Here is a 17,251-nt window from a genome sequence, read left to right as displayed (position 1 = left end):
GCATTCACATACCTGTGCATCTCTGCTACCCCCAACAAAATTTCTACCCATGATTTATTCATAAGAAGCTTCAAAACATTTAGAAGAAGAACCAATATTGCGGCATCATAAGACAGCTAACACTAACTGGGAGAGAAAGAGAGATCGTCCATTGAAATTATTGAGTGAATAAAAAATTTTTCATTGTTCTGAACATACAATTTTGAATAGTAACAAACGAAATCTAGCATGGGGAGGACTAAGCATGAAAGATGCATCTCCGACAGGAACAACCTTCTATTCCAGCCTCATTAAACCCCGAGAAATGCAAATTTCATTCCAACACAGAAAACTTCTCATCTTAAATAGCTGGTCAACCAAAAACCGAAAAAATCCCACTCAAGTAAAGAATCGAAGTGAAAAGAATACTACCTTAGTCTGTCAATAATGTCAGTCTATGGACAATCCAACAAATACGATGGAGCAGAGCGTAAACCAGCAAACCTTGCATCAGATGCTGCTGCTTTCACTAGCAGAAATTGATGGACCTTCTGATTTAACTAGAAGAGTGCTTCTGCTACCAATATCAAGCCCCTGCATTCGCCCAAGAGGATCCTGCGGCAACATCTCTGGGAAGGCATGTGAATGTGATGCAGCACCCATAGGCTGATTTGGAGTTGGTATGTTAGACTGAAAGGGATGAAACTGTGGTGGCATTTGCATGTTTTGGGTGTTAACTGGCCTAGTTTGCGACTGAGGTTGAAAATAGGAAGATTGGGTATATGGCACATGGTGCATTCCCAAATTATAGTGATCTGTTGGTGTCATCATTTCTCCGGTGGCAATCTTAAGTCTCTCTACTTCCTTCTTTAGTGCCTCATTCAGAGCTGCATATGTCAGAATCAAACTTAAACTGTTAGAAACTTTCTAACTTACTATTGAATGTAAATGAATATAAGACGAAAATGTGCAGGAAATATGTAATTCTTCATAAGATGCAAAGTCTTTGATCATAACAAGTGTTATCACCAAGTATACCAGTATTTGAAGCCTACAATCTCTAAGGCACTGCATAAACTATTTTATTGCATAAGTGGGAATTGCCCCCAACTGCCTGGTCAGTATTTTCAGAAAAAGATGCATCCAACAATGATCCGAGCAAATAAAATTAAAGGAGGCAAGCATAAAACGAACCATCACGTAATTGAGCCTGTTGTTCCATAGCATGTAACCGAAGCTTAAGCTCAGTGTTCTCAGTACTCAGGCCCGTTGTATCTCTCTGAAAAATAACACAAGTGCATTATTAAATGGCGCTCAAAAACAGCTCTTATTCAAACCCAAAATGCATCTGCAATCACAAGAGCAAACATTTTAAAAAAAAAAAAAAGATATAGGATGCTAATCATGAAGTTTTGATATACTAGAATCAATGTTTATTTAACAAAACATGAGTTCTAAACCTGGAAAAGCGTGAGCTGTGCAGAAAGTGTAGTTGCTTCTGTCTGAAGGGTCTGAACTTTTTTTTCAAGTTCTGACATATAGCGGGCTTTCCTCTCTTTTGACCGAGCCGCAGACTGTCGATTTGCAATTATCCTGCATAAATTAATTTTTTTAGAGGAAAGATAAGCATGTACACAGCCTTGACAGCCATTTCCATCACTAGATGCAAGTGAATAGATGCATGAAACAAAAACTGTAAGCAGTTCCCTTCATTAATATAATACATATTTTAGTACAACATATAAATACGTGGAACAAATGTGATCAATTTTCAAAAAATAAAAAATTCAACAAAGCTTCAACTGCCAGTTGATCATATTGCTACAAAACACTGGTGCAACTGTGCAAATCTATTTGTCTATTTGAACTTTTGAAAAACTTCATTCATCATGTAAGAAAACATGTTTAACATTAGCACCCTGCCTGGGAATCACTAAATGCCTGGATTATATTTTTGTTTAGTTGCACAGACAAGCTGCAAAATTATGTAGCTTTTGGTTCCTATGACATAGCATACAGAGAGCAACATCAACGATTGAAACCACAGATATTCATAGGACTGGAAGATATCTGATTATTTAGAAAGAGACGGAGAGAAGCTAATTTGTGAAGCATAAATGGCGATACATGTTGATTATGAAACATATGGCACCAACCACAGAGACAGGCAAACAGATGTCAAAAGGGCAAATTACACATTTTCTGCTCTTCATATAGAAGACAGAGTTACCAAAATGTCTATTACACTTTTTCAATGTCTTGACAGAACAAACCATCAAACCGTTATATCGTTATTCAATAAAGCAAACATACAAAAAAGTTAAAAGCTTACCCACTCATCAAACTTTATACCAAACTCAACCAAGCCTTAGTTCTGATCAGTTAAGGTAGTTACGTGAGTCCACCTTACTTCTGATCATTTGAGGTAGTTACATGAATCCATTTCCATCACTCCACTAGCTTTAAGGCACCAAGTAAGACGCCATCTATAACAGTCCTAAACTAAATTATTTTGCAAAGTGACATCACAAGTTCACAGACTAAATCAAAATTATTAAAGAAAAAAAAATTAGTTATTGAATTATAAATACAACATCATAAACTCAACAACAAATAAACGTAGATCATTGACATGCTGCTACGGATCAAGATCCATTACGTTTCTAAATCACCAAAAATACGCAGCTTCTCTCTCTCTCTCTCTCTCTCTCTCTCTCTCTTTCTTTTCTACAAACGTTCATGGCTCCCTAATAGGATTATTCACATTTAAACGCTAACTTTCCCAGAAAGAGGGAAGAATCTGCTCCAAGAAGCTTGACCTTAAAATACAAAGCAAACCCACCAAACACCAATCCAATTTTGACAAACGTATAAATGCGACAAAGGAACCTAGTCCCATATCTAAACATAAACTGTTTTAGCTCAAGCAAGAATAAGCACTATCCATTTGCGCTTTAAAGCAACGAACTTTATCTAGAGTTGCAATGATATCTTAATAATAATATCAACGGTAATAATATCAGTTAGACAACTTAGATGCCAACCATAACAAAATAACTTTTAGAAAATGTAGAATGAAAAAATAAAGACAAAACCTTTTGGCTCGTTTTGGATCGACAGTCCAGAGCTCAGCGAGTTTATCAGGAGCCATAGCTTTCTTTGCCTCTATAGACTCCATAATCGAAGACCCATCAACCGAATTGCTATACCTATGCCTGGGTCTCACATTCTTCTCTCCGTCCACCTCGTCTCCTCCGCCGCCACCACTTGACCCATTAACCGCATTGTCAGGTTTCAGGCCAGAGGGACCTTCATCAGGTCTGGATCCGAGCTTTTCAATATCCATGTAAGTGCAGAAGATGTCATCTTCGGATCCGAGCTCATCGAAAGTGCTTCCTGATGGGCCTTCGAATGGGTCCGATACAAGATCCAGGTCTTCCGGAAGACGGAAATGAACCTCGGAATGGGCACGACGGTGACAATAACTTCGGAAATAAAATGGTTGTGCTTGACCATAAGGAAAGTTTTGGGTTTCTGGAGTTGGGTTAGTTTTAGGATTGATGTTTTTGTTTGGGTTTGGCGGATCCTGCATTCTGGGTACTTGTTCTTCTTGCTCTTCTGCTTCTCTATCCAGCTTCTTCTTCTTCTTCTTCCTCTTCCTCTTGGAGTCGACGAGTATCACGGCCGCTTCACATCGCGGGTTACAGATGAGAGAGAAAGCGCCCTGTGCGTTTATCTTACCTGGACGAAAGCACACGGTGTCGTTTGGCATTTTCTTTCTCTTGAAGAATATTTTCCTAAAACTAAATTAGATTAATAAGATATATAATATTAAATTTGTTTAAATATAGTATTAATCTCTTTAAATGTATGATATAAATATGAATAATATCAGTTTGTATATATTTTGTTTAAATGGTAAGAAAAAATATATACATATATATAAAGCATAATCAAGCTCATGATGATCTTTTTATCCCATTTTTAGAATCATATTAGTCAATTTTTCATCTTTACAAGATGGGTCTATAGGATACAATTGAAGAGATTTAGGTAAGAAATAAAAAAAATATTTTAAAAAATTGATCCAAACCATATTTTATACATTTCTTAATTCAAATATAATCTATTCAATAATTAGATAAGATGTGCAATAATTTATGTTTCATATAGAAATTAACTAAGAATAGCCATAAAAAAAAAAAAAACAATCATTTTGATTATGGAGAAAGCCAAATATGAAAAAGGTTAATCAAATGAAAATAGACAATTTCTCATTCATTTAAAAAAAATAAAAAATAAGAAAATAAAAAGAAGAAGAATGATGGATCCACGTCATGGGGTATAGAATGGGCTATAATGAAAATGATGTTTGTGTAAAACTATGTATGTGCTTGAAATTATTGGACAACATCCCACCTATTATTGCAACATGGGTCAAGTAGGGACCTCTTGTCTTCCCTTTTTTTTTTAATTAATAATTATTTTTTTAATATATTTAATTTGAACATGCATTAAAAATGAAATTTATTAATTTCAATTATGATTTAATAATAAAACAATATTAATAGAGGATATATTAAAAAGCAACATAATATTTATTTATTTTAATTATAATTATAATTTTATTGTAATTATATTTTATTTTTTAATTAAAATTTAATTTTTTATGATACGAAAAGATTAATTAATAAATTTTTTAACAGAAACTAATTAATATATTTTTAAAATTTGAAAGATTAAGTAATAATTTTTGAATTATTAAAAAGCAGTTGAGGTGTGGGCTTAAATAAAAGGGTAGGAAAGTAGGTGAAAGGTGGGAGAGTGATGGAAGTAGTGTTATGGAGTTGGTTAATGTTAAGGAGACAAATGTTGTGAGCTAAATACTATGCAAATGTGGACCAATGGAGGAACTTGCCTTTGCCACATCACATTCATAAATATCTTATTATTATTATTCCCATCTCATCTCCATGAGAAAAACAATTCATCATATATAGAATGAAGTAATGTTTTGAATTACAAGTTATAATGGAATGTTATAGCAAACAATGGAATGGAATGATTTGGTGCTTTAGAATATAAGCATAATTTTTTAAACGTCTAATTGTGGTTTAGTTTGGATCACAAATCAACCACTTTCCTCTTTATTCTTAAAAAATTCACTTCATTTTTACCATAATTTGTGACGCAATCAATTAATTTTTTTAAATTTTTAACCTAATTTTAAATTGAAAATAATGAACATCCTCTACTTCTTATCGCTGACTCCCAACTTGAACATCATCGAAAACACAAAGCGAGGTAGACTTCTAGCAACTGCTCCGCCGAGAAATCATAGGATCCACATACTAAGCTTCCTTTTGTTATTTTTTTTTTCTTGTGGTGTTCAGTTCCTGTTAAAGATGGGGCAGAAGCTTGAGCAAAAGTCATAGACTGGTTTCAGAAGTTAGTCCTGCTGTAGAAGAAAAAGTTTTCTATCCTTTGGTTGTACCATTCTCAACTAATAGGGATTGAGATGCCATAGATCTAGCTTTGCTCATCAACGGCACAGATCCCTTAACAAACCTATTACTAGAGAAATTAAAGAATAGGAATTGTTTGCAAGAGAGAGACGTTTCAAGTTGGGGAACTACTTCAAGAATTCGCAGACATAAAAGTTTCAAAAATTCAAAGGGAACTCCACCGGAAAGCTGATTGTTTGGCAATAATTTTAGTTTTTTACTGTCAACAATTTGGGGAGAGACTGGTTAAATTAATCCAAATTATTGACATGCCAAGTGAGTCTCATAAAATAATAATAAATTAAATCATGTGACTTGCCATTTAGATTAGACACACTTTCTTAATTCTCAATTTAAAATTAAGATAAAAAATTTTAAAATTTATTTGATTGTGTTAAAATTAAAAGATATAGATTAAATTATAAATCACCGCAATAATCAGAATTTTTAGTACGAATAGCTTAAAAATTTAACTTTCAGCTGAAAGTTTATTTGACAATGGCCATATATAAGTAAGAATAATTTAAAAAAAAATTCAAACTTAAAATTTCTCATATAAATAATTTTATTAAAACTTTAAAGTTATCCATATTATTATTTACATCGTTTTAATATAAATATATAATTTACATCAAATATATAAAAATGTAAATAATAATCTCATTTTGCATTAAAGTTAAGAAGCTAAAATAATTTTTTATTAAATGTCATTTTGAATGTTAATTATTAAAAGAATGAAGTTTGAAGATCTTTAAATATTTCAAATTTTTAATAATTAAATATATTAAATTTATTTTTAAATTAATATTTAATACCTTCTATCAATATATTTAAAATAAGAATTTCAAATGCAATCTCAAATTAACTCAATACCTAACCCAATCACTTTTCAACACTCAATTTCTAACCAGTCACTTTTTTTTTAAGCTTGTAAAATATTACTTCCCTATCTCAATGTTTTTAATCATACTTAATAACATTTCTATGGCTTTTAAAGTTGTATAAGGCAACCATTTCAAAAAAAAAAAAAAAAAGGTTGTATAAGGCAAATTACATTAGAATTGGGAAATTTCAAATTCAAAATATTCGAAATCAAATACGGTACGCTTGGCCATCAAACACAGTATCTTTCTTTCATTTGGTGTTTTTTTTCCTCCACCTATATTCCAGTGTCCTTTTCCCACATCCAAAGACTAGACCCACCTTTAACTACTCTGCTATTATAGTTTTTACAACTATTTAAGCCATCTCTCTTCTCTTTCCTGCAGATTATTAGCACCCACTTCAAATTTATTTTTAATCCATATCAGCCTCCTGGATGGTGACCTTAACTACAAGTTCTTGATTCTTTGAATTGGGTTAAAACTCAGAAGGATGGTTTTTTCATGTCCTTTGTCCAGTAACTAAAAGTTTCATCTCTCTCTGTCTCTGCTTAAATCAGATCATCAATAACCAAAAGCAAGAAACCACAAAGGTAACACTTTTCTCCATACCCTTTTCATTCTCCTCTTCAACCATCAAAACCCATAAATTTCACTAGTCTTTTAAAAGGAAAAATTAATAAAAATCCTCCCTTGCAAGCTCTTACAACAGAAGTGGAATGAAATCTCTGCTGCTTCCAGTTTCCTTTTTGGTTCAATTTGATCCCAACAATCATTGGAGCAATGAAATCTTTCTCCAGCTTATTTGCTTAAGTTCATCAAAGAAGCTTTAAATAAGTTGCATATGGCCAAGAGGGTATTCTAGTGCATTTGAAATAGATACACGAAAAACAAACTCAAATCAATCTGCAGACATGGTGGCTCTCTCTCATCGTCCTCACCGGCTGCTGCTCCAGACAGAATCAAGCACACCTGCAGCACCAGCAAATGGAAGCAGAAGCCGCAACAGCTACGCTAGCGAGGCCAATTTTGACACAAACGTGGTGATCATTTTAGCAGCTCTGCTTTGTGCTTTAATATGTGCACTTGGATTAAACTCAATAGTACGCTATGCCTTAAGATGTAGCAGAAGGTTTGGTTTTGAAACCCCAGATGAGGCTGCATCTCGTTTAGCATCAACTGGGCTTAAAAAGAGTGCATTGAAACAGATCCCAGTGGTCATTTATGGAGCTGCAGGGATTCACATGACAGCCACAGATTGTGCAATTTGCCTTGGAGAGTTTTTGGATGATGAGAAAGTGAGAGTTATGCCAAAATGTAGTCATGGGTTTCATGTAAGGTGTATAGATCCTTGGTTGGAGTCACATTCCTCTTGTCCAACTTGTAGACAATCTTTGATTGAACAACCAGCAAGAGCAAGTTCTGATGGTGCAGAAGCAGCTGGTTCTGTTTCTGGGATCAGGATTCATGGAAATGGAGCAGCAGTTCAGAGTAATGTGCCCATGGCTGCAGATTAGGTAGGTGATTATGCTCTTAGGGGAATTCTACTCCGCGTCCAAATATATAAACCTGTTTAATCAAAACATATCATGTACAAATATATTAGTGACTTAATGTTGATAAAATTTTATACACTTTAACGTGGGTAAAAATTATTGCGGCCCTAAAAAGCTTTTACCAGAAAAAATAAGAGAAAAATGGCGAAATGGGTTCTTCATTTTATTAGTAATTAATGTATATATTATTCTTGAAATGTGGAGTTGGTTGATGTAATTATGTGCTCATATGGAGATTTCTAAGGGAAATCTTTGATTGTACATGTTTAGTGGGTGAGGTAAAAGTGGTGCTTAATTAATTAGTAGGCTTGTTGTTTGCTTCTGTGTTAATATTCCTTTGGCAATTTTATTAGAATTTAAAAAAAAAAAGAATTGCCTCCAACTTTTTTTTTCCGACATTTTAATACATTTTTTTTTTGCTGCTATATCCGTTTTTTTTTCCTGTTAAAATACAAGAAACTAGACTTTAAAAAGATTTTGTCCAAATATTCTCAAAATTTATAAAGGATATGAGATGGTAGAATTAAAATCTAAACCTGAGAGAATGGGGTGAGTTTACTGAACTAGTGATATGCATTCAATCAAGAACAAATGAACTAGTGATATGCATAATCAATAACAAATTAAACTAAGGTTACTTATTATTATTATTATTTAATTCTGAATTTAATAATTTAATTACTTTTAATATTACTGAATTGAAGATATATTATGCACACATATCAAAAGCAAATGAGGTGGAAATGTAGATTTTATTCATCGATAATAGGTATTTTAGCCGTTGATCAAATGTTATAATAAAACTTAACTTTTAGTAATTTATTTTTATTAATTTTTAAACATTAATATTTTGACTAAATTAAAATATTAAATATTATTTTAAAAATTATTGGAGAAAAGAGTTACAGAATTTTATCAATAACTCTACCTCTTAAACATTTTTAGGAGAGAAAATGAACTTGTCCAACAAACCAAATCAAATATAATTATTTTTTAGCGTAAAGACATAAACTACTAAGCTTAGAAAAGATATACAGATATATATATTGATGTGGGCATGTGCCACACTCATGGCGATTCCTTCTTAACCAAAAGTGGCTATTCATATTCCACTTTGTTCTAGAATGCCTTGTCTTCAATTAAGTTTATTACATTTGGTACCATATTCATATTCCACTTTGTTCTAGAATGCTTGACCGTACCACAAAATGTAGTCAAGTTGAAATCCTTATAATTACATTTCATTCACCCTAATAGAAATAAAAAGTTACGATTCTAAACAAAAATTTATAAAATGTCATGTCTTAAATCATTAAATTAAATTGAATTAAACAAAATTTAAGTATAAACTACTTAATAATGATTTTTATGAATTATTTAAATGGATAAAATTAAAATTTAGGATGAAGGAATACTGAATATTAATTATTGAAAAGTATAAATAGATTAATTTAATTAATTTTTTACGTAAATATTAATACTACTTTTAAGTGTAAACAACTTGTATTAACCATTAAATAATGTTTTGAAATCATAATGTTGGATAGGATAAGTCCAAAGTTAATCTACATAATTATGTGCGAGGATTGCTTATATAAATGGAGAAGACAGAAGAGGAAATTGGAAGCGAAGAATCATATGTGTATATATCTCAAGATAAGGAAGTCTACTTCATTTTTGATTTGATGGGGCATTTTGGAGTAGAAAGACAGGCAATTACTATTTGGTGCTTAAAGTTAAAGAGTGGAATCTCAAACTTTTTCTTTTCTTTTCTAGGAAAAATCTTTTTGTGGGTCATGATTAGGAAAATTCATCCATTGCACTACCGCTACTCTCTATACATTTGTCTGATAAGTAATGAGGACATCTCTTACTATGATTAAGACTTGATGTTTACCATCATTCATCATTGGACCACCTCTTCGTTTCAAATTTTAAAATTCTTTAAATTTATTATGATAATATTTGGTAATTACAGTATTTTCTTTTCCCTCTTGGCATGATAGAAGTAAATTGGCCAATATACAAACAGCGGCAGAGTTTGTGTATGATTGGGCCCTTCTCTAATACCCATAAGATGATAATATTATAATGATGGGTTGTTTTTCAGAGAATAAAATAGGTTTCCTCTAAAGCCCAATTCCTGAAACTTATTTAAAAAAGAGTCTTAAAATGTATAGAAATTTATTTATTATAAAATTATGTTAAAATGATTAAATTATGATTTAAAAAATCCAGTCCATTAAAATTATAACAAATGAAATTTCATCTATGCAAGTATATTTTTTTATTGCAAAATTTGATAAAAGATTCATTTTTTTATGTGATAACCCGTTAAGATAATTTTACTATAATTCTACTATAAGAAAGCTACTTAATTTTAGTCAATATGCATTAAAATTTGACTAAATTGCTCTAAAATAATAATAATAATAATAATCGAAAGATAGATTAACAATGGCATTTAATATAAACAAATTAATAACATAAAAATCACACAATTTAATAATATGGTTAGAAATAATAATAATAATAATATATTCACAAATATTACTCTAATTAAATTAAGTTAATCTATTTTATTGTTTCACTTAACCATAATAACCAATTTAATATAAAATTGAACTTAACTAATTTTTTAATATAATCTATTTATGGAAAAATATCTAAGTAATTAAGAGAAATTTAAAATTTAATTAGTTATATATATATTTTTTTGAATGGACTGGATTTTGGTGCTTTCTACAATCCTCTTTATATATCTCTCTTATGGGCTTGGGAATGTAATTCTCTTTTACATAATTATTTAATCATTTTATGAAGAACAATTTTTGTTTATATGAATATTTTTAAAATTTTATATTCAATTATCGCAAAGTCGATTTGAGTTATATTAGATACTGTCCATTTTTAGATTTTTAAGCTTTCTTTATAAAAAAAAAATAAACTATTGATTTAAATTATTTAATAAACTTAATTTTAAATTAGCATTTTAGAAGTTAGATTTAAATTATATTTAATCACTCATGAGGTTTTTACTTTTTATTAAGTAATATATATCAAGTAACTGAGGAAATAGCTTTATTACTTTTTTTAGTAAGCTTTATTACTTTTTTTAGTAAGCTTTATTACTTTTTATTATTTCAAAAATAATATATTAATTTTTTTAAATATAAATTTTTAAAAATTAAATAAAATGTTGATAATGTGCCTCCTGAACATGATAACAACCTTCACGAATAAAAAAAAAATGATAAGAATAGAAAGTATAGGATTTAGCTTTGGCTAATGAAAATGAAAATCAGTCATTGTCAAGAAAGTATAACAACTATTTATAATTGAATGAAAATGAAGTTAAAAAAAAAAAAGAGAAAGAAACAGAGCAAAAAAAAATTGTGCACAAAAGAAAAAGAACAAAAATTATCACGATGTAAACGTTGCCAAATAAGTAATTTGCTGACTAGATACTTACGTGTCAATCAATGATTGGATGCAATTGTTGAAGAAGCTTAGCGTGTGCTCGCTTTCTCTCTTCATGCATACTATGCATGCATCCACGTGCTTCCTCGCTTTCATGCACTACCCGCAACTTCCTCCACGTTGGACTTCCCCTTCTTCCCCCTTAACGTCTCTGATTAAACCCCACATCACCACGTCACTTGCCAACCACCTGATCAATATCCCGTACCCGAGGACCTCGCGTTCCCCTGGCTTTTATTCCCTGCGACATATGCATCAGCATCAACCGTAATGAACCCTTCTAAGACCGTAGATTTGAGTAAAGTGAACGATAATGAGCTAGATAGGAAAGATCAAATAATCAATTATAGGAGATGGACTCCAAATCGATTAGTTGATCTATGCACGTGGCGGATGTAGCAAGCTTCAGTAGTAGAGGATTAGATTCTGATGTGGAAAGTGGTGGGACCTATCTCAACCACTAAGAAGAACGCGGTCCTTAAATGGAGGCCGATGTGGAAATCCAAATCCCACAAGGCATCTAATTCCCCTATGTCTTATTTTCCTATATATATGCATATACAACTACTTAAATACCAATATGCCAATCTTGACCGTCCAAAACTGAAGATTCTCTGTTTCCTCAGTCAATCTCAACGCTCATACGTTTCTTCTGTGTTTTCCAATTTCCGATGCTCTCTCTCCCTGCCTGCGGCAATCATCACTAGATGGCGTCGGCTTCCTTTGGTTGTCAAGGAAACCAGCATTTCACCAATTTTCTCTGGCCGGAAAGTAACCTTCCGACTGATCTAAGTGCTCGTATTGGGGCTCGCTTCGTCGCGATGGATGCTTGTTCCAGAAGGAAACGATGGAAGATTTGTTCAGTGTCGATGAAAGCCCGGACGGGGACGGGAATGCCGGTGTTAAAGCGTAAGAATAAGATAAACGACAGTGGTGATAAGGCAGCGGTTGTCTATAAGAAGTTTGATGAGTGGATGAAAGATTCGGTGATGGAGATCGTCAAGAACTTAAAGGAAGCGCCGTTGTTGGTTCAGGTTTACGACGAGGGAGAAACGACGACATTGAAAACGGAGAAGGCGATGGAGGAGGAAACGTGGCCTGTGGTGTTGGAAAAATGGGGGAAAAGAGAAGCGCCATTGCCAGAAGGAGTGATATTTGTGGAGCAACTAGAGGAAGAGGAAGAATGGACGTCGACGAAGGCATGGGGGATAGTGGTGCAAGGGAAAGGGGCAGATTGTGGACCAGCTTGTTATTTGTTGAAGACAAGCAGGGTCGGGTCAGGGTTGGACATGTGGTGCACCCATTTCTGCCTGATGAGGGTCAAGAATTTTGAAGAGAGTGCTATGTCTCAGCTTAAAAACTGTTGGTTGCTACAAGGGCATTGACTTGAAGAAGAAGAAGAAGAAGGATTTAGGTTTTAGATGATTAATTAGTGGCATAAACCAATCGGGTAAATAAGATATTGGGTTTAGGATGTAAATGATGATTTTTAATAGGAAGTATCAATCAATTACAGTAAGACATCATTCATGAACTTGCATTGGAACATTAAGCTGCGCTTGATTTCTTACATGCTATCAATTAATCCCAAATCAGTTTAATCCAAATCTATTTTGTGAAAGGTTTGTAGAGGTTTTTGCCCATGGAGTTGATTACAGGTATATAATTAATTTTTCACCATGGGTAGGTTCTGTTAATCAAGGCCCTTTTATGTATTAAAGGCTATATTATAAATTTATATAATTTCAATTTAGTTAAGAATTACCCATCAATTAATTATATTCATTGTGAAGAGAAATAATTTGATATAATTAATTAATTAAACGATTATTAGACTTGTTCACATATAAATTTGAGTTTGTATTAAATTTACCCTTATCCATCCAAAAGCATAGCTTCAACCATAAAAGTTGAGAGGCCTTTAATCAGATTGCAATTTTTAACTTTATTTTAATTCAATCTCATTTGAGATTTTTGAAAGGAAAATATAACAATTTAGACTGAAAATGTTTGATTTAATTTAAAAAAATGAGAGATAAAGCTTCTAATAGGCCGAGCCGGTGGGTTACTTGTCAAAAAAGAAAAAAAAGGTTTGAACTCAAATCAATGGTTAATTCTGATTTTAAGTTCGAGTTGGGTCTGATTATGAGCCCAACTCATAGACCGGTATGGGCCAAAACCGAAATCCCTCCAGCCTCTTTTTTGAATTCCAAACACCACTCATCCAACCCCCGCTCTTTCCTTCAAAATTCAACCCATTTTTATATTCTTCCTATATGCTTAACTAAGCGCGCTATCTCCCTCTCTAATTCAAATAACAAAAAATTTCAATTGCAGATCTCTTCCCTTTTCTAAACCCTAAATATCATTTCGCTTCTCAACAAAGTTTCTGCCTTTATTTGTGTTTTTTTCTTCGCTTAATGCAAACCCAACGCTCTTTGTTTTGAAGTTTTTATTTTTTTTTCGAGAATTTTTGAATTTTGTGCTAAAAAGTATTCGACTTCAACTGGGTTTCCAAGATAATGAAGAATCAAGGTGATTTGCGGGTGCTCGGGTCTGATTTTACGGTTGGTTTCTATATTTCCTGGCAGCTTTTGACTGAATTCGTGTTTTATATTTATGTTTCAATCTGCTTTCATATGATCTCTCTCTCTCGTTTCCCTCTCTTTATTATTGAGTTGTTTTTAGGCGATTGGAGAGAAGCGAAGTGGCGGCGAATTGGGAGAGAAACAACAAAGTGATCGCAAGCGGATTAAAATGCGAAATCTTGATTCTCAAGGTAATTATTTTTCTTTTAGAGTTATCAATTTTGTTGATTGTATTGGGTGCTCTGTTAATGGATTTTTGAGTGTTGAGGATGCTAGAATTGATTTCAGATGGAGTATAAAAGAATATTATATTGCACAGTTAATTTAATTCTTTCTGGTTTTCAGTTCCAAAACAGTAGCTTTATAAATTGCTCTTGCCCGCCAATTTTTGTTCGCTTTCTCAATCTCTGTCGCTTTCAGACCTCTACTTATTGACTTGCATTTACAAGAGATGCAACTTGTCTTCCAATTTATAGGAATTCTCTTGGAGACTATTTTTGAAGCTTAAACTCTTTTTTAACTTTTAATGCTTAAATTGCCCCAGAAACCAGCACCCAGCATTTGAAAAATAGAGAAGCCGGTGACCAATTTCAGTTTGCTGAAGAAACTTCACAAGTTACTAATTTGCCAATAACCTTGGATCTGGATGCTACTCAAGTAGAAAGACGTGGGAGGACTTCGTTATCAGTTGAGGTTAATCCTGCCCCTAGAACTCTGGATCTCAATAGTGAAGCTTGTGTTACTAATAATTCAGCTAGCAACGGAAGTGCAGAACACGGTGAAATTTTTAGGAAAGTCTCTGTGCTTAAGCAGCATGATAGAGAACGTGATAGCAAATCTGCAACATCTGGAGGGATTGGCTTGGATCTCAATGCAGAAGATGTTACTAGTTCTATGAACCAGGAATCATTTCATACTTCCAAAAATTATGATCACTTGAAATCAAGAAGGGAACCTTCTGAGTGTGGGAGTACTACTGGTCCAGTAGAGGGGAAAGATCCACTGAGAGTTTGGAAGGAGATGAAGCAAAATGGTTTTCTCTCTTATTCTCATGGAGGGATTTTGAATCAAAGTGGTTTAACCTCATCTTCACATGGAGGAATACCAATGCCAAAGCAACGTGGAAGAAAAAGCAAGAATGATCTGCTCAAGAAAAAGATGGAGCTTGCAAAGAAAGAACAAGTTGACAGGTTCACGAAAATTGCTGCTCCAAGTGGACTGTTAAATGGATTGAACCCTGGGATTATAAACCATGTGAGGAACAAAAAACAGGTCCATTCAATAATAGAGGCCCTAGTGAGGTCTGAAAAACTTGAAAAAAGTCATGTTGAGACTAAAGAAGAGAGCCGTCTAAAAACTGAAACTAAAGAAACCAGCAACGTGAGCGATTCTGGAATACATCTTCTCAGTTTTTCTCAAGGAAATGGGATTTCAGCTATTTTATCTGGGAATAATCAAATAGGGGGATGCCATGCACTGACCAGAGATGGTAACTCCAGCATGGTAGATGGAATATGTAGCAGAAATTCTGTTTCACATTACACTGCTCTCGTTGAGGATGATACATTAGCACTGAAGTTATCAACATCAACCAAGGCATCTGAGGAATCTAGCACTTTTTCTACTGAGGAATCAACAAATGTCACTAACATATCTTCTCTTTCTGTAAGAGGTTTGTACTTAAAGAGAATATCTAATTTAATTATGCATGTTTATGTATGACAGGATGGGGTAGGTTAAGACTTCGGCGCAATTTGCAATGCATAGAAATAGCTTTTGTATTCTTTCCTCTCCAAGTACTTGAGCATCACTGTTTCATGAAATTAGTGCTCTTTCTTGACTTTCAGCTGCTAGCGTTGCTTCTCAATGGTTAGAACTTCTTCATCAAGACATTAAAGGGCGCCTCTCAGGTAGTGGTCTATTATTTTGTTTTTGAATAAAAGCTGAAGGTTGTAGTGAAAATACATAGCAATATTCTGGTTCCTGGAAATAAAATGTGTTGTATATTTGCAGCATTGCGACGGAGTAAGAGAAGAGTCCGAGCTGTAACTACAACAGAATTACCTTTTTTAGTATTAAAAGAATTCCCATCTAATCAAGAGAATGATCCTTTTATTATGAAAAGTTCATCCGATGAAATGTCCAGTAATGCAATATCAGCCATGCATCAAGAAAGATGGAAAACATTGTTTGATCAAATGGAGAAAGCGCTTTCTGAAGAAGAAAAGCAACTTGTAAGAATAAGAGGAAGTATTCCATTTCATATCATGGGCCCGAGTAAATGAACTATAGGTGTTTCCTGAAATTGAGTTGCATTATTCTCTTTGAAGAGGATCAGGAAATACAATTTGACTTAATTCACTCTGTCATCCATTTACAGTTGTATGATTTAGCTTATTCTTCACCAACTGTTTTAATGGAAACATGATTCCTTCTCTACCTTTCTCAGTCTAGTATCCTGTACTGTACAGGACTTTGCTCAACTAGAAAATTTGTTTGATTAATGAGATTTATTTAAATTGCTAAACATTATCTTTTTGGGTTTAAATTGCAGGAAAGTTGGTTGAGTCAAGTAAAAGAAATGCAGCTGCATTGTGATCAGGGCATGCAGAACTTCCAATGGAATGAAATTTTAGGTTTCCAACCTCAGGAAACGTTAGAAAATTACACTAGGTGAAGCTTCATAAGCCAAACACCTTGATTATAGGCTCAATTTCTTTATATTGTGCATTTTTCAAGGCCACAAGGCATACAATTAATTTCATTGATTTTGAAACATTACAAGCTCCCTTTGCGGTGGATAATGCTGTGAGTTTTCAACAGTTCATTATTTTCTGTGGTGCAGAATTGGGAAAGCTGATAGCTCTGAGCGGGAATTAGCTATTAGAGCTGCTGCAGCTTCCATCTATTCAACCTGCAGTTTTCTGATGTCAAAGGAGAATGTATCATGCTTCTGATCTCGTTAACAATACTTTTTCCTTTTTCTCCCTTCAACCTATCTTATTATGGTGATTTCCTTAATACCATACCATGAAATGTCTGCGCATTTCGCCTGCTACTGATTAGGCGTTTAATTTTACAATGCTATGCAGCTCAGCAATAGCAAATCTGTAACATTAGCCGTGAAACTCTTTTAACCTTTTCTTTGGTTCTAAATTTATGTAAGCAGAATCAAGGTAGTGGTAGAATTTGATTGTTAGAACTCTTGTTGCATAATAAAAGAAGTGGTAGAATCTGAGTGAGGTTCCTTGATGTAATTTTTT

At 33.2% G+C, this 17,251-nt stretch overlaps 4 protein-coding genes across 4 annotated transcripts; 3 read left to right on the top strand and 1 right to left on the bottom strand.

The window, feature by feature from the left end:
- Nucleotides 1-127: 127 nt before the first annotated feature.
- On the bottom strand, nucleotides 128-3,766 carry LOC110624590 (transcription factor RF2b). The gene is made up of 4 exons (XM_021769792.2): nucleotides 3,075-3,766; nucleotides 1,440-1,572; nucleotides 1,174-1,258; nucleotides 128-866 (listed from the first exon to the last, which is right to left on the bottom strand). Exons 1-4 carry the CDS (start codon nucleotides 3,749-3,751, stop codon nucleotides 490-492), a joined length of 1,272 nt encoding a protein of 423 aa, XP_021625484.1. The 5' UTR covers nucleotides 3,752-3,766; the 3' UTR covers nucleotides 128-489.
- A 2,881-nt stretch (nucleotides 3,767-6,647) lies between these two features.
- LOC110624566 (RING-H2 finger protein ATL74) lies at nucleotides 6,648-8,237 on the top strand. The gene has a single exon (XM_021769762.2). The coding sequence runs from the start codon at nucleotides 7,279-7,281 to the stop codon at nucleotides 7,879-7,881; it is 603 nt and encodes a 200-aa protein (XP_021625454.1). The 5' UTR covers nucleotides 6,648-7,278; the 3' UTR covers nucleotides 7,882-8,237.
- A 3,718-nt stretch (nucleotides 8,238-11,955) lies between these two features.
- Nucleotides 11,956-13,002, top strand: LOC110624608. The gene has a single exon (XM_021769816.2). The coding sequence runs from the start codon at nucleotides 12,108-12,110 to the stop codon at nucleotides 12,783-12,785; it is 678 nt and encodes a 225-aa protein (XP_021625508.1). The 5' UTR covers nucleotides 11,956-12,107; the 3' UTR covers nucleotides 12,786-13,002.
- A 250-nt stretch (nucleotides 13,003-13,252) lies between these two features.
- Nucleotides 13,253-17,245, top strand: LOC110624609. The gene is made up of 7 exons (XM_021769817.2): nucleotides 13,253-13,967; nucleotides 14,089-14,179; nucleotides 14,533-15,660; nucleotides 15,836-15,898; nucleotides 16,002-16,222; nucleotides 16,543-16,661; nucleotides 16,834-17,245. The coding sequence occupies exons 1-7, from the start codon at nucleotides 13,923-13,925 to the stop codon at nucleotides 16,943-16,945; spliced, it is 1,779 nt and encodes a 592-aa protein (XP_021625509.1). The 5' UTR covers nucleotides 13,253-13,922; the 3' UTR covers nucleotides 16,946-17,245.
- Nucleotides 17,246-17,251: the final 6 nt, after the last annotated feature.

This window comes from Manihot esculenta, chromosome 10 (assembly GCF_001659605.2).
Source record: "Manihot esculenta cultivar AM560-2 chromosome 10, M.esculenta_v8, whole genome shotgun sequence".
NCBI classification, from domain to species: Eukaryota; Viridiplantae; Streptophyta; class Magnoliopsida; order Malpighiales; family Euphorbiaceae; genus Manihot; species Manihot esculenta.
Note: the sequence above shows the minus strand (reverse complement) of the source record. Positions and strands in the feature narration are given on the sequence as shown.

Excerpts from the sequence above, each read along its gene's own strand:
- LOC110624590 (XM_021769792.2), bottom strand. The coding sequence starts at position 3,751 with ATGCCAAACGACACCGTGTGCTTTCGTCCAGGTAAGATAAACGCACAG. Across the intron at positions 1,573-3,074 it reads GATCCAAAACGAGCCAAAAG|GATAATTGCAAATCGACAGT; the intron begins GTTTTGTCTTTA and ends TAATTTATGCAG. Across the intron at positions 1,259-1,439 it reads CACAGCTCACGCTTTTCCAG|AGAGATACAACGGGCCTGAG; the intron begins GTTTAGAACTCA and ends GTTATTTTTCAG.
- LOC110624566 (XM_021769762.2), top strand. The coding sequence starts at position 7,279 with ATGGTGGCTCTCTCTCATCGTCCTCACCGGCTGCTGCTCCAGACAGAA.
- LOC110624608 (XM_021769816.2), top strand. The coding sequence starts at position 12,108 with ATGGCGTCGGCTTCCTTTGGTTGTCAAGGAAACCAGCATTTCACCAAT.
- LOC110624609 (XM_021769817.2), top strand. The coding sequence starts at position 13,923 with ATGAAGAATCAAGGTGATTTGCGGGTGCTCGGGTCTGATTTTACG. Across the intron at positions 14,180-14,532 it reads GCGAAATCTTGATTCTCAAG|AAACCAGCACCCAGCATTTG; the intron begins GTAATTATTTTT and ends AAATTGCCCCAG. Across the intron at positions 15,899-16,001 it reads CATTAAAGGGCGCCTCTCAG|CATTGCGACGGAGTAAGAGA; the intron begins GTAGTGGTCTAT and ends GTATATTTGCAG.